The sequence below is a fragment of the Hoplias malabaricus genome, chromosome 4, assembly GCF_029633855.1.
Source record: "Hoplias malabaricus isolate fHopMal1 chromosome 4, fHopMal1.hap1, whole genome shotgun sequence".
Classification (NCBI taxonomy): domain Eukaryota; kingdom Metazoa; phylum Chordata; class Actinopteri; order Characiformes; family Erythrinidae; genus Hoplias; species Hoplias malabaricus.
In genome coordinates, this window is record NC_089803.1 from 37,043,471 (window position 1) to 37,065,412 (window position 21,942).

Genomic DNA, 21,942 nt, shown 5'->3' on the forward strand with positions numbered 1-21,942 from the left:
GAGAACACACCAACTCCTCACAGTCAGTCACCCAGAGCTGTACTTGAACCCACAACCTGCTGCGCCACCATGCCATTCCAATGAGATATTTATACACTGATCAGCCATAACATTATGACCATTTTGTTTCTACACTCTTTGTCCATTCTCTCAGGAACCCTCTTATTTCTACATTAACATACTCCAATTCGTTCATTTCTCAATGTGTGTGCATGTATATACACAGGTGATTGTCATAAAATTAGAATATCATGCAAAAATATATTTCAGTAATTCCATTCAAAAAGTGAATCTTCTATATTATACTCATTCATTACACACAGACATATTTCAAGTGTTTATTTTTTTTAGTTTGATTATTATAACTGACCCCTAATGAAAACCCCAAATTCAGTATCTCAGAAAATTAAAATATTACTTAAGACCAATACAAAAAAAGGATTTTTAGAAATGCTACGTCTCCTTTTGCCTGAATTACTGCAGCAATGCGGCGTGGCATGGAGTCAGTCTGTGGCACTGCTCAGGTGTTATGAGAACCCAGGTTGCATTGTTGAGTCTGGTGTATTGCATCTTCCTCTTCACAATACCCCATGGATTTTCTATGGGGTTAAAGTCAGGCATATTTGCTGGCCAATTAAGAACAGGGATACCATGGTCTTAAACCAGGTACTGGTAGCTTTGTCACTGTGTGTTCAGATACCAAGTCCTGTTGGAAATTGAAATTTGCATCTCCATAAAGTTGATCAGCAGCAGGAAAAATTACATGCTCTAAAACTTCCTGGTAGATGGCTGCATTGACCTTGGACCTCAGAAAAGTTGACCAAGATGACATGGCACCCCAAACCATCACTATTCTAATTTTATGACTGAGCATGGACAGCCTGCTTTAAATCACATCACAGATTTTCAATAATATTCAGGTCTGGGGACTGAGATGGCCATTCCAGAACATTGTACTTGTTCCTCTGCATGAATGCCTTAGTAGATTTTGAGCAGTGTTTAGACTCGTTGTCTTGTTGGAGTATCCAGGCCCCAGCACAACTTCAACTTTGTCACTGATTCTTGGACATTGTTCTCAAAAATCTGCTGATATTGACTGGAATCCACAACTTTAACAAGATTCCCAGTACCTGCATTGGCCACACAGCCCCACAGCATGATGGAACTGCCACAAAATTTTACTGTGGGTAGCAAGCGTTTGTCTTGGAATGCTGTGTTCTTTTTCCGCCATGCATAACACCCCTTATGTCCAAATAACTCATTTTAGTTTCATCAGTCCACAGCACCTTATTCCAGAATGAAGCTGGCTTGTCCATATGTGCTTTAGCATACCTCCAGCGACTCTTTCTGTGGCGTGTGCGCAGAAAAGGCTTCTTCTGCATTACTCTCCCATACAGCCTCTCCTTGTGAAAAATGTGCTGAATAGCTGAACGATGCACTGTGACACCATCTGCAGTAAGATGATGTTGTAGGTCTTTGGAGCTGGTCTGTGGGTTGACTACGACTGTTCACACCATCCTTCACCTCTGCTTATCTGAGACTTTTCTTGCCTGCCACTTTGAACCTTAACTAGAACTGTGCCTGTGGTCTTCCATTTCCTCACTATGTTCCTCACGGTGGAAACTGACAGTTGAAATCTCTGAGGTAGCTTTTTGTATCCTTCCCCTAAACCATGATGTTGAACAATCTTTGTGTTGAGGTCATTTAAGAGTTGTTGTGAGGCTCCCATGTTGCCACTCTTCAGTGAAGATGAAAAGAGGAGAAAAACTTGCAATTGGCCCCATTAACGCTTTCTCATTATAGGATTCAACTGTGTATTTAGGTCAAGGGTCAATGAGCTTAAAAAACAAATGTTGTGTTCCAATGATTAGTGCTAAAGGTTTTCAAATCAATAAAACGACAAGGGTGCCCACATTTATGCACCTGCCTAATTTTGTTTAAATAATTATTGCACACTTTCTATAAACTTAATTTCACTTCTTGAATATCCCTGTGTTCGTCTGCTATATGATATATTTAACTGAAATTGCTGATCTCAACAACCATGGATTTATAAAGGAAAATTGTGATAATTATCAGGGGTGCCCAAACATTTTCATACCACTGTATACAGAGAGAGAGAGAGAGTGAGTTGGGTATTGCATTAATAGTAAAATCCTCCTCTGGTCTTCAATTAAACCCTTCAACACATCTCTATTGATAAAAAGTACACATTTAGATGTTATTTCTACCACAATACTTGCAATGCTTTCAGTGGCTTAGATTCAGTTACACTCTCTGCCACATGCCTGCAGCTCAGAAGTGCCACCCTGTAAGATGACAGGATTTGGTTCCTTAGGTTACTGACGTAAAAAACCCTGGCTGACTGAATTTGCCCATTTAAGGCTTTCTTTTGTTATAGTGCTGTTTCCAAATGGAAATGCCTTGGTGCTAACGGTTTATTTTACTCTTCATATATATTCTAGCGTAAACAACATCATAAACATTGTATCAAGTTTAAAAGCCCGATTTATTTTTTTTTCTAGAACGGGACTGTAACATTAATGAACACAGTTGTTTCAGGGTAACAGGACTGCTCCTTGTGATGCTGTTCCTCTCTGGCAGCCCTCCTGTGGTGAGTGTGGTGTAGTGTGTGTTCGTGTGCTCTCAGTAAATGAGTCACAGTCTATGTTCTGTGTGAGTATGATAATTGTACAGTGAGACAGTCGCCTCAGCGCTGGCTTCTGCTGTGCCCCCAAAGCCCAGTCCTCTCAGAGTTAAAGACAGAAATGAGTCAGACATGTGTGGAGTTTGTGTGCGTGTTCCTCTGGACTGTTTCTCTCGGCAGAGGCGAGTCTGAGAGGCGTTCTCTGCAGCAGTCACTCCTCGATGGGATTAGTCACATTTTAAACTCGAGCTGCCACACACGGCTTCGTGTTGATGGTAGTGGACAGTGATCCTGCGGTGGACAAACACACGACTGAGCAGCGCTGCTTTCCCCTCCGCCGTTAGATTGTCTCGCGCTGTAACCGCACCCTGGGTCACAGAAGTGGAGATCTCGGCGTGTGTTATTTTCTGCTGTTAGCCCCGGCGCCAACATGGCCAGGGGAAACGAGGAGTCCGTCAACGGCTCTTGGAAGAAACAGGTCGATGACATTAAGAAGATTTTCGAGTTTAAGGAGATCCTGGGAACGTGAGTAGCGTTTCTAACCACACACGCACTGGATTTGGTCCTCGTACAATCCAGTGTGCGATGTTTGAAGCCATTCTGAAACTTCAGCACGACGCTACAGTAAACGTTTACGTATTTGGCACATTAGAAGCTGCACGTATCGATTATAAACCGTTAGACTTTCACATAAGGTAAATTGAACTCCACACAGTCACAGCTCTGCTCCTCACACTTGAGGAATGTCAGCCTCCAACTAGACAAGTCCCACGAACAGAAAAGCCTTCCCTCGTTCTGTCTAGATCAGTGTAAAAGCCACAATTAGGAATATGTACAGGTGTTTTAGCTGTAACCTAATTAGTGCACTCCCATTCATTGCAGAAATCACTCTACATGTCTATGCACATGACATAACTTGATATGTAATGTCTCCGAGGTTTGGTAACATTGGAATGGACATATAGCTTGCTATAGAACCTACAGCTAACCTTGTTTATCATTTGTACTGCACTAAATGTAGTGGATCATCAAAGTATGATTTCTTAATGAAACGTGTTCTTGAAATCCTGGTGATATTTACAAAATGCTCTGTAAAACATGTTGTGGTGTAATTTGTCATGATAACAGTAAATTATGCTATAGACCCCCTCTAATATACACCTCTTTTTCTCCATCGAGGATAGGGAATACATAACTAAGCAGAGCTTGATTATGTCTGTTTTTATGCCACTGATATGGTAATTCATTCAGAGCCTTGTAAACTGGAGGAAGAATGAGGTGGAGCATTCCCTCACATCTGATCAAATGTAAATGAAGCGTCAGGGCTGGTTTTATGTGAGTAAATAAAGGTTACTGTTCAAAACAAACTTGCTTTTTGCTAGGATTGCTCTGAAAGACTAGCCCAGTTTATTCATGTTGAACCATTAGAGGCTTTTAAACCTGTAATTACCTTGTGTACTAACTTGTGTTGTAAACAAAGCTAAGCCCTGCCAAGCTCTAATTGTTTGTTTATTTTAGACACCACCCAGTGTAAGTGGCAGAGTTTACTTTTTTTCAGTGTTATTACCATCAGAATATTTTTAAAAGACCATCGGATATCAAAGAATTAATGATGTCAGTGTTGTCAGTTAACATGGTGACATTGAGGTGGATATTGGATGGTGAATTAATATCCTAAAAATAACATTTAGTCTTGACAAGTGCCAGTAAAACAAAACAAAACAAAAATTCTTCTGTGCAAAAAGCTGGATAGGTCAACAGCCTGCAACGAGGCATCTGCAGACATAAAGATCCTTATACAAAAATGTTGTATTCATGAATGACATAAAAGATTCTCTTGTACCTCAGTATAAGGAAAAAAGAGTGGCAAGTTGTTTTGGCAAGATTTCTTAAAATAAACATCCCAGTGGACAAGGAAAAACTGGAGCACAAGAAAGTACCTTTCACTTAAGAAATAATTAATTTTAACAGCATGAAATGGATAATTGAAAATAATTTACTGTATTTGGAAGGTTTAATTACAGTTATCATCCTTGGTTGTTTCAGTAGAGATAAACATTAGATAAGGGTCCCTTTGGCTTATAGCTTACTCCATAAATAAAACTTTTGTGGAAATCATCTTGCAATTACAACAGCAGAATCCCATACTGGACTGCTTTACTGTTAAACTCTGTTATAATCTGGAGATTTGTCCATTAATCACCTGTGGATCAGCATTATCCCACTAAACACACACACACACACGCTCGCGCGCACACAAATAAAGTGTTCCCAAAACTGCAGTGGAATAAAACAATATTGATGGCTGAGAGGCTTTAATTACAGCTTGGAAATACTTGTTCAAAATCTTTACAAACAAACACTCTGCTTGAACAGTACTTTTCAGAGCTTCTTAAATTAGAAAATTGGAAGTCTTTCCAAAAGTTAGTAGTTTAGTCTGTGTGAAAGCAAATTGAAACCTGGAACAGGTTCTACCTGGATTATGTCCTGAGGATTTCCTATCCCATCTCTTATATAAGAATCTGTTAATGCGTCTTACACAAGATAGTTCACTCTGATTAGTCTGCTTACTGATAGACCAGTTAACATCATGTAATAACACTAAAATAGTATAAAATAACATATATATATATATATATATATATATACATATATTAAAAAACATTAATATACACTCTCTGAAAAAATTGGTCACTAAAGATACACGCAGTCAAGCAGTGAAGATGTACAACAGTGGTGTTAAAGTCCAGTTTTGTTCCCTAAATGTACATTACATTCTCTTCTCCAGAAAAAGAGGTGAATATTTGTAATATAAAATAACATAATATAAGTCCTGGATATGAAATTTGGCATATGAAATAAACATAATATTAAAATCTACAATTACAAGTAGTGAGCTTCATGGAATGGGCTTCCATGACTGAGATGGGGATGGCCCCTATCCTGTTCCAAAATGATTGTGCACCACTGCACAAAGCAAGGCTCATAAAGACATAGATGGGCAAGTTTGGTGTGGAAGAACTTGACTGGCCTGTAGCGAGCCCTGACCTCAATCCGACAGAACACCTTTGGAATGAATTAGATCGGAGACTGTGAGCCAGGCCTTTCTCATCCAACATCAGCATGTGACCTCATAAATGTGGTTAGAAAGCCTTCTCAGCAGAGTTGAAGCTGTTATAGCTGCAAAGGATGGGCTGATACATTAAACCCTATGAACCGTAGGAATGGGATGTCACTCAATTTCATATGTGTACGAAGGCAGACGAGCAAATACTTTTGGCAATGTAGTGTACATTCTTACTCAAACCTCTCAACTTTCATTCTCATCACTTTTCTTGTTCAAGTTAAAGCACCACAGCTGAGACACGGGCAGCATGTGGTCATAATTGTGCCCCAGTCCTTTCAAAAATAACTCAGTCATTCCCTCCAGTGGTGACTCAAATGAAACTCATTCTTAATCTGCACTATCCCACACATGCACACACAAAAATACACTGCACTGTCATGCACTGCACAGATCCACCTCATTATTGTTCTCTGGATGCATATCAGAACTTAATCCTGCAACCATTTTGGATTAAGACTTTCATAATCCTCATTATGCCTAGGATGATGTACCTGAATGCACTTGCCCTCGTGCACACAATGTATTCAGTATGTTTCTATCACTGTTATTCATTCACAGCATGTCATACACTTGTTAATGTTTTTGGATGATGACACATTAGGGGTCCAAGCACTGAAGGTGCCTTTTCTTATTTGGTTTGTTTTTATCTTCTTTGCATTTTCTTCTTTTTCCTATATGAAATGCAATGGGCAGCCTAAACTGTAAAGCCTACAGACTTGATATTTGGTCAACAGGTTGTAAACTCTCCTGCTAATCATGCACTCAAGCTCAGCCATGATGGTAATGCGTTGAGATCCATATCTCCTACCCCATGTGATTTAGAGATTAAATTCTTTTTTAACGGTTTCCTCAGGTCAGAGACTACAAAAAAGCCTCAATAACCTATAAGCTCTGCCCACTTAAATTTTGACCTAATTTGCATAATATGCAAGATCCCACACATTTATGAGCGCAAACTATTCTCTGGATATCACGTATGTGGTATCAGCACAATCCGAAAGACCAAAACTTTAACAATTATCCAAAAAAAAGTTGGAATCTCATCACTGCTTGGCTTCCATGGCAGCACTTCCTAAGCACATAAAAAGTTTCATAATGATAGCCACTAGGTGGTGCAATTAAAATTTTCAGTATGAAAATATGGAATATCTCAGTGAAACATAAGTATATCGACAAGCAATTTTATATACTCTGCATAATGTCTCACAATTTTGCAATTACAATATTAAACAAATATGAGTGGGTGGAGCGCTATAAACTCTTTGAGATATAACTCAATCAAACTTGGCCCAAATCAAACCAAAATGAATATGCATGTGCATGGCATTACTTTGAAAGAGTGTACAATATATGCTCAAAATGCATATAAAGGGGGCGCTACAATTGGGTAAAAACTGGTTGCATAGCTTTTTTATTTATTAAAGCGCCACCTAGGGATGCAGTAACTCAAAAATGAGAATATTTCTGAAGCCTATGGGAAAGGACCTTCTGCATTTTCATAACATATGGCAAAAATATTTTTGAGATACAGCTGTATTTGTGTGGTGCTTGGAAGGCAGGCTGCACGGCTGTTTTTAAGCAGAGTCAGGAAGTCACTCAATAATGAATGTTCAACATATTTTTGATAATGATTAAAGTTCAGGTTGTTAAGATTCTCCTGATACCACATATGTTAATATTGGGTTAAAATCCAGGAACGAGTTTGCATTCCAATATATGCGGGTTAAATCTCACCTGTGCATTCAAAGTCTGTTATGCTCTCATCAGCTCATCACCCCTCTCTCTCCCACTTCTACTCACATACACACACACACACACACACACACACACACACACACACACACACACACACACACACACTCTGACAGAGGCCCACAGTGATAAAATGACACAAACAACACATACTCACACAAGTTGCTTTTACACCAATCAAACACAACGTTATGACCACCTCCTTGTTTCTACATTCACAGTCCATTCTCTCAGCTCCACTCTCCAGCGGAGTGCTTTGTAGTTCTACAATTACAGACTCTGGAGTGAAGTATACACACACTACCAAAGAGCATTCCAATAGCATGTAAGGCCTCATACTTAGAAATCAGAGCAAAATTTACCTCTACAATTACAGATAACAAATCGTGCTTCAGCAGATGAGGTACTGTCACTGCCTTTATATCTATAAGGTATATCAACAAGGTAGGTGTGTCTAAAATATGGAACGTGTGTTGACACTGGTTTTAAAATCTCCAGCAGCACTGCTGTGTCTAATCCACTCAAAAGAGTGCAACTCACACTGACATATCACCATGGAGGTCCTGAACACTGGGGTGAGAAACCAGGGTGAAACTCCTGAGTGAGATATGTGCTCTTTGCTGTATCTGTATCCCAGCACCTGCCTTCACCTATAAACTTTGCCTCCCTTTACATCTCCACAAAACACCAAGGACCAACTTTAAAAACATCACAAAAAATATCCATATAGGGTTATTATTTGGGGACAAATTTTCGCTTAATGTGGGTTAAATCTCACCAGTACATTAAAAGCACAGTCTCACATTCCTACACACACACAACACACACACACACACTGTCTGACCAGGGCCCAGATCAACTCCTCCCTTTCACAATCCATCTTTACAGAGACAACAGAACACCAAGAACCACCTTTAAAAACATTACAAAAACCAACCTAAAGTATGGCTTCTGTCTCAGAAAAGGTCATAGGCTGACGCATTGGGGGTCTTCTAGCGAATATAGTGCTTGGACACCTTAAATATATTTTATCTTGCTTTTGCCACAAAATGGCACAGAGAAAAACCTCAAACCAGTTTGCACACCTTCAGGTCTTTCTAAATGTTTCATTAATTTGAATTACAGTGGGAAACCCAGTGTCTGTACTCAACAGTAACATGGTAAATATCCTGTTCTTGAGTTTTCATTTGAATGATCTTTCAAACCCCAAAGTTTTATGACAACTAAGAATCTTCAGGATGGTCCTGTTATGTGATCAGAGATGGCATGTTAACACCTAAAAAGAGTTTAAAACCTAAGGTTTGTTACAATAATCCCATAAACTCTGTCTTGACATTTAATTTAACTTTTTTTAAAGCATTTATTAATGTAAAGATACACATATGCACTTTATCTGGGACATAATGTGTAATGTAGTTTTAAAACCTATTTAAGGTACCAAATTGAAACTAAAGCACCACTGGTTTACATTTGAGGGTAAATGTTTAGTGTTTGTAGCTTTAAGGGAGTAAAATTTACCAGGACAATCATTTTATTAAATGTATCCCCTTATAATCGTTAAAACACCCAACAGTACAGATATTACAAACATATTAATATCAGGTTATAAATAAAGCTTGACTACTATAACATAAGTATCTTTTGTGGGTTGAAATGGCTGTTAAGATTTTATCATACAGTGATGCATGATGCTTGCAGAGGGAGTTCCACCGTGTGGAAACTTCCGGTGGTTTCATTGGTTTGCTTCTCATTGCAACACAAAACTAAAATATTCTTTCTACCTGATGCAAACAAAGGGAAACTCCTGTTGTGATTTTGTAAAAACAATAGAGCAGTGAGTGCAGGAAGAACATCAGACCTGCAATCACATGACCATTTAGTAAAATTCTCAATTATTTAATGTAGTGTAGTGCTAAGATATATACGTGTGCAGTGTTTAAACACACATGTAGGTTTATGTATTGTTGTTCCTACAGTGTATTTTGTAAAACAGTCTATGTTTGCAGATTAGGCCTAGCCAAAGGAATTCAAGACCTGATAATATTTGATCCACACTGACCGTGTAGTTCAGCTAAATAGGCTGAATTAATGTCCAGAAAATCAGCCTGAAATGTCTGCTGCTTGCAATGCTCCCCCCTGAGCTGTTTGACTGCATCTCCTCCACTTGCAAAGGGCAGTTTCTATTAACCTGCTTATGTTTTCTCAAAATACATGAGGGAGAGATTAAATCAAGCATGTGTAATTGGTTCTAATGTCATTAACACATGAATAATCATTGTTTACTGCATAGTTTTCTTATAAAGCCTATTTGATACAAGACAAGGACCTTTTGGAGTGATACATATGCCAGAAAAACATACTAACCTCAGGACCTGTCCTTACAAGTGCGAACATGCTATGTGTATTAGAGTGGGTCAATTTTCATGGGGTATTAATTTTTTATCATATCTTATCCCATACTATTTATCCTGGGTTTTTTTTTCAGCTGCATAATTTATTTTGAGTATAGTTTATTTTCTACTCGAGCTAGACAGAGATCTGATTAGTTTTCTGTTGCATAAATCTGATTAGTTCTCTACTTCAGATCTGATTAGTTTGTTGTTCTGTTTTTGCAGTTGCAGTGACAGCTGTTTCTGTTCTTGCTGCTGTTGCTGGTGACAACAGAAGGTGGCTAATGTATTGTGTTCATACCATATTGATGGCAATGCCCCACTGCAAACCTCAAACATCAAAACAGTACCTTTAGGTGTTTTCATTTACTCAACTCCCAGAGGTTTTTTTAAGATATGTGTCAGTTTAAAAAAAAAAGTAAAGGCTTAAAAATCAATTTATCACTCAATCATAAGGTTCTTTATGCATTTAAACAAATTAGCAAAAATAATTGTCTATGGAACCAAGAGTTGTTCTTCTCTAACATCGCTTAAAGACATTAATACAATAATATAAAATAATTGTCACTCAAACACTGTTATCAGATTAACTAGGACACTGTTAACCCTCTATGTTTAACTGCTAAAGAGCAATTAAAATTTGGGTTTAGTACAATCTCTTTTTCTTAACAGTTCACACCTCTCCACAAAGCTGCTGGTTTTCTGACATCAAAGAAAGGTGTATAACAGATGTAATATAAATTAAAATATTATATAAATTCTTTTAAAAATAACGTTCATCTGCTTGCACACATATGAATTCAAAAAATTCTGTTCACTTCTAATTTGGCAATATGATGTTTTAAGTTATTTATACATTATTTTACTGCAACCTCTGTGTCATGCAGAAGACCTGTGGAGTGAACCAAGCAATGGTCAATTGGTGGGTTTGACCTGAACTCCTGTGACCTTGCGCTGGGAGCTCTGTGTGTGTGTGTGTGCGTGTGTGTGTGTGTGTGTGTGTGTGTGCGCGCGCGTGTGTGTGTGTGTGTAAGGGATTACTGGGGATTTTTAGTGACCGCTGAAGGCTTAGCTGCAGACTGCAACCCACAGTTGATTTAAGAACCAACTATGGGCAACTGATTACGGTCAGTAGATATAAAAGGACGATCCTGAAGAGTTTTTTTCAGAAGTGTGTGTTTGTGGTGTATGTGTGGGTGTGTGTGGGTTGGTGGGTGTGTGTGGGTGTGTGTGTGTGAATAGAAGTGAATAAAAATGCACCAAGTGCATGTATGGTTCCCACTTGAGCCAGCAGCTTTTCTCATGTTTTCATGTTTCCCTTTTTAAACTCATCCCTTTTAAAAATGCTTTCCTATAAGTGATTTCTCTCTACACTTCTTTTTTAGGGGAGCGTTCTCAGAAGTGGTTCTCGCTCAGGAGAGGGCCACAGGGAAGATGTATGCAGTGAAATGTATCCCTAAGAAAGCTCTAAGAGGAAAGGAGAGCAGCATTGAAAATGAAATTGCTGTACTCAGGAAGTAGGTATCTTTGAACATACAGAATTCCTCTGCATGAAACATTCAAATCATTACTTAAATTGTTAATCAATATTGAAGATTTTGTATATTAATTGTATTCACTTGACTGAATTTGGAGAGCACAGTTTAGAGGGCTTTTCCTATTTTAAGTGCAACATCCTGTCATGTGCACTCATACACACCCACATGTAAACTATATATGTTTACAGGCAGTTGCATAAACTGATTCTAATGCATTAGATCTTTTCAGCCTCATATGGTTCCGATAATTAGCAGGACACAAGGTTGCTGTTAAACAGTTAAAATATTTTAAATGTGTTTAGACTAATGAACAGTACTATGTTATATAGCAAATTTTAAAAATGTATAAAGATATAGTAAACAGCATAACCTGAATTTATGACATATTAAAAGAGGATCACAAATCTCAAAAGAAGAACACTTGATGAAAGATTTATTGCAAATTAAATTAAATATTGTAAATTACAATATATATTTTACTATACAAACACAATATATGGAAGGATTGAGACATTTTGTATAATGGAAAAAGAACAAGAATCTGTATTGTTAATTCTCTTAAACCTTTATTTAACAAAAAATGTAAAGAAATTATTTTGATCACTGACCAGCTTGATGGTATATTGTAAATACTGGCATTTGATGTCTGTATTGCACATTTAAAAGAAAAAGTTGAAAAAAGGCTGAGGCAAATTAAGAGTGAAAATTGTAAAGATTATTATAATTACAGTTTTAATATATTCCACTAAAAAATGACCATCGTCCAAAGGCTCATTCTTTGCAAACAGAAGGCTTGTGGCTAACCATTTTTTTCCCAAACATTTCTAACAGAACTTTTTTTTCATGTAAGATTGCAAGGAATTTAGATCCTTGACCATCCTAATATTGTTAAATGAAATCTCAGTATGTGTGTGGGACAAGGCTAGACACATCTATTGAATGTGTGTGACATTCGAGGCTTCAGATGGCACTGCATGAAAAACCATCATGCCTTTGTGATAAATATAGTCACATTGGCTTGGGAGTACTTTGGAACACATCCAGAAATGCAACCTGAAGCTCTCTTACGCAATAAGATGAGAAATGAGGGAAATGTGCACTGTGATCAGATGTGTTCACATTTCAACTAGTTTTTGGAAAAAATAAATGTCATGTGGGTGGCACGTGATGTAACAGGTAGTGTTAGTATCACACAGCTCCAAGGTCCTGGGGTTGTGGGTTTGAGACCCGCTCCAGGTGACTGTCTGTGAGTTCTCCCCGTGTCTGCATGGGATGCCTCCAAGTGCTGTGGTTTCCTCCCACTGTTTAAAAACACATTTTGGTAGGTGGATTGGCTACTTAAATGTGTCCATAAGTGTGTATGTGAGTGAATATGTGAGTGTGTGTTGCCCTGCGAATGACTGGAGCCCCCTCCAGGGTCTGATCCTGCCTTGCGCCAAGTGATTCTGTGTAGGCTCCGGACCCACCATGACCCTGAGCTGGATAAGTGCTTACAGACAATGAATGAATGAATAAATTAATAAATGCCAAGCTGTTTGTGCTAAAAGCAAAGAGAACCATACAGTGTCCAAAAGCCAGCCTTGGTCATGGTATGGACAATGCATCTGAGACTGTACTACGTGAGACAAAGAGGCATTTATTTGGGTTTTAGAGTGTCATATACTACCTTCAAAGCGACTTTTTTTTTGCAGGAAGTCTGTGGTTATTTCAACAAGAGGATGCCAGACCTCATTCTGCACATGCTCCATGTGCATGACCTTCTTAGACACAGAGTGCATGTGCAAGAGTTTTATGCAGCAAGAATGGGCAAAAATCCACTCGCAATCTAAAACAATTAGTATCCTCAATTCCCCCAAAAAATTAAAAACTGTTATTAAAAGGGAATATGATAAAAAAAACAATTAAGTTGATCATACAAAGCAAGTCTTTGGAATGACATTATATAATTTAATACATTTCTGTTCACAGACATTCTTTGCATTTTGGATAAAATGTCTAATTACTGTTTATACAAAGTTTTATTGGTTGGACCATTTTGACTGACACTTACTCAAATAACTACTTGAATAGGTAATTTGTATATTACTCAGTAATGAATCTAATTGCTTATGTCTGATGCTTTATTAAATTTGAAAGTAAAACATTGGTATGATATTGTATAAGACAGATGTTGAGCAGAAGTGAGGAATTAAGCAATGCTAAGTGGTGTTTTCTCTCTTGTATAAGAGTGAGATGAGTCAGGCTTTTAGAGGTCTCTCAGTCACTCACTCTGTCTGTCTCTCATTCTCAATCTCTCTGTTCTACCTGTCCTACACATTCACCTGCACCTTGTGTGCTGCGGTGTTGTGTAAGGCACACACATACACACACTTTCTCCGCCCTCATCAGTGACTCATGCAGCCTCCTCTGCAGCTCTCACTATTCCTCACACGTATGCGTGCAAGCACCAGCATGGTTGTCATGGTAAAAGAGGAACGAGCGCTAAAAGCAAGGGCTGTTTGTGATGAGGAAGAGGGGCTGTGCAGACAGCTAGGGATCAGCTGCTTGTCGCTCTGCAGCAGACAAACCTAGACATGCTCATTTAACTTGATAACAAAAGTGTGCTTAGACATGCTACCTAGCTGTCCAAGTTTTTATTCATCGTTTCATTTACTTTATGATGTAACAGTGCATGTACAGCTTATATTATGTGTATAAAGAAGCATGAAACAAACTAAAATGCTCTGGAGCTGTCCCACATGGCCTTGTGTTTGAATACAACTTTATATATTACGCAATGGAGTTTCATTTTCCTTCTTATTTTGTTCGAATAGTAAATGCTCTTAAGGTGAGCCGTTGCCATTTAAAGCAGCTATTTGTATGATGTACTGGCCTCTTTTTATCCACATATGAGCATGCCCACACCACCAGCCTGAGAACAGAAGGAACGCAATGTGTGAACTGTTTTAATAGTCTGATGGGGTTATTCGTTCATCATGGTGCATTCATATTCATATTTATAGCATTGGTTTGAAGAATTTTGCATTTGTTTGTTCATATTTGCCTTAATGATGCTTTTACAGCCTTTATTTTGGCCCTTGATCATGCGTTTTTTTTCTTTCTGACACAGTTTCCAAGGTGTGGCTCTATTTCCATTGCAGACTGCAAGTAATTAGATATATAATGTTTGTTGTTTTGTCCCTGTACTTTGGCATGCTGGATTTAACATCAGTCAATGACTGTGAGGATAAAATATATATCATATCAGCTTTTATTTGAAGGTATTTACATGAATGCTGAATTTTTATGTACACAGAACCCCTTTTCAGTAATAATGTATTAATATGTTTAGTACGTAAATGCCTATTTGCCGTCTGTTATACATCAGTGGCGGAACACTATCTGCTCTCGTAATGCTCTATAGTGCTCTATTGTGGCAGTTTTTGCTGAATGTCTTAAGTAAATGAAATTCACACTCAGCAGGGTTCAGATTAGGTGAATGTTTTGTCCACCTAAGAACTGAAATATGAGGACTTGTTTTTTTACTCATCATTTTCCATCAGACTAGTGCAGGTTACACTTCATCTTCTCAAGGCTGGGTCCTAGAACTCTACAAGGTTTTCCCCTGAACTCTTGATCTATGTAACATGACCTTTCCCTTCTTTCTTTTCAGGGGTTTGCCCTTAGTTATGATGTATTTTCTTTTCCACCCACATCCTGAAACAGGCCTCCTTTCACATTTAACGTATTCTTCTGTCATCCACCATAACTTACTGAAGTTTTTGAAGCATTTGAAGTTGTTTTCTTATTTTGCTTATATTTCTGATCAATTTATTCAGCTAACACTGACACTTCTTTGCTTTTCATTCTGAGAGACAACAAGAACACACTACAAATGCATTCATGTGTGTGAAATATTGAAGAGATGACGCATAGCTAGCTGGGAAACAGCTGAATAGGGAGGTGTTCAGTTACATATGGTTTCCTAAAATGGGTTGTATTAAATGGAATTAGAACATGGCTTTTTGTTTGCTCATACAAGCAGCATTTTATTGGGTTACACAATAGCTCACAGTGTACAGTAAAAGACAATAGGAGTTAAAAGTTACAGATATTACACCTCACAGCAGACTAGTTACTGAAAAGATGTGATGTCTGTAAGCTTCATATATTATAATATATATCTATATTTTAACCTTTTGCACATTAGCAATTAAATGCATTTTGTTGGAGGCCCTTTGTTTTAGCACTATGCATTTTTCTTTAGCAATGATAACTGACTATATTCTTTTATTTATCAAAACAGTAATTAACTAGGTTTTTGTCATCAAAGTTGCTCAGGTGATTTCATTGTATTCAAATGCTTTCTTTTATTGTGGAATATTGTGGAAAACTCATAATCAAAGTTAAGTTCCAAGTCCAATGTACTACAGCGCAAAGCCAGGACCACAGAAGCTCTGGCACAGCTCTGTTATTAAAAGACTGAACTTTATTTCAGTTGAGAGCCTATGAGTGTGTAGGTGCTAAAGATATTTTAAACCTGTATAGAACTGCTTTGCCTTGAGTCTGTTCACAATACCACAGTACAATGGTGTAGACATAAATAACACTGAATGATTGTTATTTATTGCTTCAGGATCAAGCATGAGAACATTGTTGCCCTTGAGGATATTTATGAGAGCCCCAACCATCTGTATCTCATCATGCAACTGTGAGTAAAAACATAATGAAAGTGGCTGCTTTGGCGCGCCCTATGCAGAATCTGCACTTTTACCACCAAGATAATCCAGCTCCATTGTTATAAATTGAACTGCAAAAGCAATTAACATACTGATTAATATAATATTAAACCATGCAAATGTGGCGCTGTGCACTAGTATTACTTTTCTCAGTTTCATGAGGGCATGTGAGAAAGCAGTTGTCATGGCACCTGCTGTTATTTTTGTAACATGATATATCCAGTCGATTTCAAACAGAATCAGCAGTGGGTTGTTGTGGTTTTTAGTTTCAGAAATAGAAATCCAAACTTTGTGATTTGTAATGTTACATAATGCCATGTAGCATTTATATTCGTGGGATACTGAGGGAAGGAAATAGGTTTTCAGGTTCCATTGTGTTTTTCCTAGTGTCTCTGGTGGAGAGCTGTTTGATCGGATTGTGGAAAGAGGCTTTTACACTGAGCAAGATGCGAGTGCTTTGATAAAGCAAGTTCTGAATGCAGTCAACTACCTTCATTCACTGGGAATAGTGCACAGAGACCTCAAGGTATGGGCCACTTGTGTCATCCTACCAAAGAAAGTCATTAAACAGAGGATCGAGAGCAGAGACATGGAATGAAATATTGTGAACTTTGTAGCTGTAACATAGTTCAGTTTAACATACTATGGCTTTTCTTTTGTTCAAGTACACCTGGTGTCTTCTCTCTCTTCATAGCCAGAGAATTTGTTGTACTTCAACCAAGACGAGTCCAAAATCATGATAAGCGACTTTGGCCTATCCAAGATGGAAGGAGCCACAAATGATATCATGTCCACAGCTTGTGGAACTCCAGGATATGTTGGTGAGGTTGTCAATAACAGAATTGCTTGAATTTACACATCCTGCCCACATTTAGGAACTTTAAATATATTTTGTATTGCACTAACAGAGAAACAGCAAGATATTTGGTTCCATGTTTCATTATTTTCCACATTTAGTTGTTCACAAAAGATGTTTCATTTTTTTTCAGTGTTTCTTGTTCAATTTTTTATTTTTGATCTTTTATCATTAGCTCCAGAGGTCTTGGCTCAGAAGCCCTACAGTAAAGCAGTAGATTGTTGGTCTATTGGTGTCATTTCTTACATACTGTGAGTAGCTATTCCCATACTCAGATACTTGTGCTTAAATGTTCTGAAAAATAATACTTTCATTATAAAGGGTATAACCTGAGAGTTTTCTGTGCTACAGGTTGTGTGGCTATCCGCCATTTTATGATGAGAATGATTCCAAACTCTTCGAGCAAATCCTTAAAGCTGACTATGAGTTTGACTCACCGTACTGGGACGATATCTCAGACTCGGGTGAATACTGATTTGGTATTTCATTATGTCACAGTCTTAAATCACATGCAGCAATAATGTAAAGTCCTGTAAAGTACACTGTCAGAAAACTTGTCTCTGTGGTGGTACCCTCAAGGGTACATATTTGTACCTTTAATGAGGGAACATGAATGTACCTTATTCTATTATAACTGTAGATTTTAAAATTGTGTTGATTTCATATGCCACATTTCAGCACCACTGTTGTACCTTTACATTGTTGTACATTTACACTGTTGTTACCTTTAGTAACCAATAATGTACCTCTACCGTACCTTTTTTCTGAGGATGTATTCAATTTTACCTGAGGATTGCAGACAGGCTTTGGTTAAAAAAAGAAATCATGTTTAACTGATGCTATTTGTATGAACTGTTGTCTCACAGCCAAAGATTTTATCCGTAATCTGATGCAGAAGGATCCAGAGAAGAGGTTCACATGTGATGAGTCTCTTCTGCACCCCTGGTTAGTGCTACTTTCTGAATGAAAATAAAGGTTATACGCTTAAAGATGCTTCAAACTGGAATAGAAGGGATTAGCTCAAACCTAAATAGCATTTATCACAGAACTGAACACAATATGAAAAACAAACCTAGGTACATACATTTACAAACAGAATTAAGTATATTTTAAGTATATATATATATTTCAATTATTTAATTATTCATTAAGTGTGTGTTTCTCAACCCTAGTGCTGGAGGCACCATGCCCTGCACATTTTAGTGGTTTTGCTGCTTCAAAACTCCCACTGCAACTCTGTGAAGTTTGTTCATTAACAGATTAGTTGAATAAGGTGTATTAAGGGAAGGAAAAGTAATAAATATGCACAGCAGGGTGCCTCCAGGACCAGAGTTAAGAAACAATGCATTAAGTAATATAAAAGAAATGACAAAAAATTATAATAATAATAATACAGGTGTTTGTCCCCAAAAAAATTTAAGTACATTTCTTATGGTTTGTAACTTATATTGTAACTTATAAAAATGTATTTCTATGTTTCTACATTTATATATTTAAAATGTATGTTATTAAATATTTTGATACATGGACTGTCCATTAAACAAATAAGTATCTTTCCCTGTATTTTAGGATAGCTGGCAACACTGCTCTTCGTAAGAACATCCATGAGTCTGTCAGTCGGCAGATGAAGAAGAACTTCGCTAAAGCCAAATGGAGAGTGAGTAATGTGTCTTTGGCTCAAACTGGGCCTCGTGACAGAAGGAAGAGAAGGAAAATGAGTCCAGTGCCATATGCAGCCTACAACACAGTAGCATATGCAGTGTAAAACACAGATATTGCAGTATAGGTCAGGAACTGTAACCATCCGACCTCCCTCTGTCTTACAGCAAGCTTTTAATGCTACAGCTGTGATCCGACACATGAAGCGTCTGCAGCTGGGCAGCAGTTTAGGCAGCAGTATTGACTCCTCGCAGCACAGGAACCAAAACCAACCTCCCGTGCCTGTCAAGAGCCAGTCTGTTGATGTGTCTTCCATCAGCCATAAGGACTGTAAGCTAATAATAATAACTTTATTTTTTCTACTTGTACCTTATGGATTAATATATGATACAGCATAACATTCACTATGTTTATTTACATTGATATATATAATACTTTAATACTTTAGTTCAGCACATAATACAATACATGCAGTTTCTGACATACATTTATGATATGTGTAATGCTCTTATTCAGAGTGGCTTACAGTTTTAATTATTTTATACTACTTAGACATGGGTACAGTACACTATAAGGATAAAAGTATAGTGACCGCTTTATATTACACCCTGTTCTACACCCAATGGGAGTAACATTGGACTGTTTCTGCCTTTGTAGCAAAAACAGCAGGTTTGGAGTTTATTTAGTCAGTAGAGCATTGGTGTCTTAGCACTCTGTGACCCCACCTCAGTAACTTTAGCAACAGAGTTTTTGTGGTTCCTAAATACTGTTAGTGTTCTATTCACTAAATAGCTGTTCAGTGATATTACTCACAGTATATCACAGAATTTCTAGGAGGGAAGAACTTTCACAAACTGAGTTGTTGTATTAGTGATATCCTATTACAGTACCACAACAACTCTTTAGAATGAAACAATACCCAATACCTTTGTCCATATAGTGTATTCTGGGGTAAGAGAAAAATTGCGAAAGCAAGTTATTTTGAGGTTCCAACTTGTGATGTTTGTACTTTATTTCCATTATTTTGTACCTTTTCTATTGGTGCATTCAAAAGATTTTCAGTATGCAATGTTAAAATTGAAAAAACAACAAAAATGGAGACAAGGAGTTTTGAGACAAAGCTGAATTCCTGAATCATTGACAAGAGTATTTTTCTGTAGATGGATCCCAGAAAGGCTCAAACACAGGGGCGAAAGAGACGCGATGTTCACGCCCTTCCACTGTCACCACCATCATCACTGGGTCCAAGTGATACCTCTATCTCAAAAAGACCATAGCACCTTCAGATTTTAAAACACACTGTTCACCGCCCATTGATTCTATCTCTCAGTTTTGACCAGCTCTTATTCCAGCAGATGCTGGTCAGCAGCACATATTTCACCGTGCCTGAATGTGCCATGTACTCCTCCTCGAGGAATTTAATCAAATGGTGTGACAAGAGACTTTCGCTGAAAGCTGCTGTTGATCCCTATGGCTCCTGATTTGTTTTGTGGAGCGTTAATGAAGTGATGCACTTTGGAGTTAGAGTGAATGAACGGATTTAAGCTGATTTTATTCTGGAATTCTGAAGAAATACCATAAATTAGATATATAATCTATAGAGTTATAATACAGCATATTTATTTCTGCTGTTTTCTGGGTTTCTACTATTATGACTGGACAATAAAATACAGCAGCATTTTCCATTTAAACCAAATGAGACGTCAGATAATCACATACAGTCAAGTTCAGGTTAGATGTCCTCCAGAACTGCAGCTATGTTTTAAGATAATGTCAGTTACATATTGGTGATTGGTTGCATGACCAACTACAATCCAGTAATGAACTATTACAATATATAAGAACATGTTGTTTTATCAATTTTTATGATGTCAACTTCATGTTTACAAAACAGTAATTCAGTCATTTGTAAGAGAAATAAGTCAACTATATGATTATCAAACTGTATGACTAGAGCATGTTTCATCTTAGGGCCCAGTTTCCCACAGCACTGTACTGTAAAAGCTGTAGTGTCTCTGAAGTGATACTTACTTTTACAGTGTTGTTTATGGTATTGGTCTGGGTAAAAAAAGACACTGAATTATCACTTATTTTTCATCTGTGTGTAAGTCACTGAGTAGCATAGAGCTGTAGTATCGTAGTACTGAAAGATACAGTATCATTTGTGTAGGTATTGTTGCAGTGTGATTTGTTTGATGATGTAAGATTCTTGGTATGAAATGTAACCTGGAGTTTGTATTTTTGAAAGTGAGTGGACATTTATATTTTCATGTATTCTTGTGTATTTTTTGGAGTGCTCTTGAATTGATTTTTTTTTTCATTTTATTGATATTTATAAACACTCAGGTGGAATTTTGAAGGTGTTTTGCAGCAGTTCTCTAGATCCAGCTTTTATTATGTTTACTTCTTTTTTTATGTCAGATTAATACAAAACAGTTACCGTAAGAACATATTTAGTATGCCACAAGGTATATTTTTGACTGCATTTGTGTTACACAGTGTTTCCTTCACTTGAAGAAGGCTCTTGAGAAGGATAAGATGAGCAGATTTGCCTGAGGAATGAAATGAGTGGTACTTTGTGTTTGCACAACTAAATCAAATATATGACTGGATTTAATACACCCTCCCTTACTGCTGTGTGCTCTATTGTGTGAAATATGACTCTGGGAAAGATGGAAAACAGAATTCTCCTGGTGTGCTCAGTATTTCTTCACAGTCTGTGAATTTAGCAGCTAGGTGCAGCTTCTTTCGTTCACATCCCATACACAACCAAAGCGAGAGGCAATACTCATGCTTCTGCTTCCCACATTCAGGGTTTATTCAATATCCCACTACTGAACTAAGTGGTTTTCATCGTTCAAAAGAGAAAAAAAAGTGTAGTTCCCAGTTGTATATCTTTTATTTACTTGCTGTACCACATTACATTCAATCTCAGCTTGCTCCTTGTCAAATGCAATTGGCTGAGTTCCTATTGTGAGTCTGATTACAGGTACTGGCCTAATATCTATAGTTTGCACAGTCATATGGGTGTGTTATCACATTATTATAATAGCTGTATGATATATTCTACATAATTTTTAATGTTAAAATAGCTTTAAGAATAACTACAACGGAACATAGCCTGAGCTCAAATAAAAGTGTCATTTGCAGCATGTCATACTATAACTGTTACAAAAGTATACATCCATAACCAATTTAAAACTGAAGAGTATACTACACTACAGCATGCAATTTCCCAGATTTGCTTTGAATATA

General features: G+C 37.5%; 1 protein-coding gene across 1 annotated transcript; it reads left to right on the forward strand.

Moving 5' to 3' along the window:
- The first annotated feature begins 2,789 nt into the window (after positions 1-2,789).
- camk1db (calcium/calmodulin-dependent protein kinase 1Db) lies at positions 2,790-21,314 on the forward strand. The gene is made up of 11 exons (XM_066668071.1): positions 2,790-3,172; positions 11,302-11,433; positions 16,070-16,144; positions 16,560-16,698; positions 16,867-16,993; positions 17,204-17,279; positions 17,380-17,492; positions 17,895-17,973; positions 18,598-18,685; positions 18,855-19,017; positions 19,848-21,314. Exons 1-11 carry the CDS (start codon positions 3,078-3,080, stop codon positions 19,937-19,939), a joined length of 1,179 nt encoding a protein of 392 aa, XP_066524168.1. The 5' UTR covers positions 2,790-3,077; the 3' UTR covers positions 19,940-21,314.
- Positions 21,315-21,942: the final 628 nt, after the last annotated feature.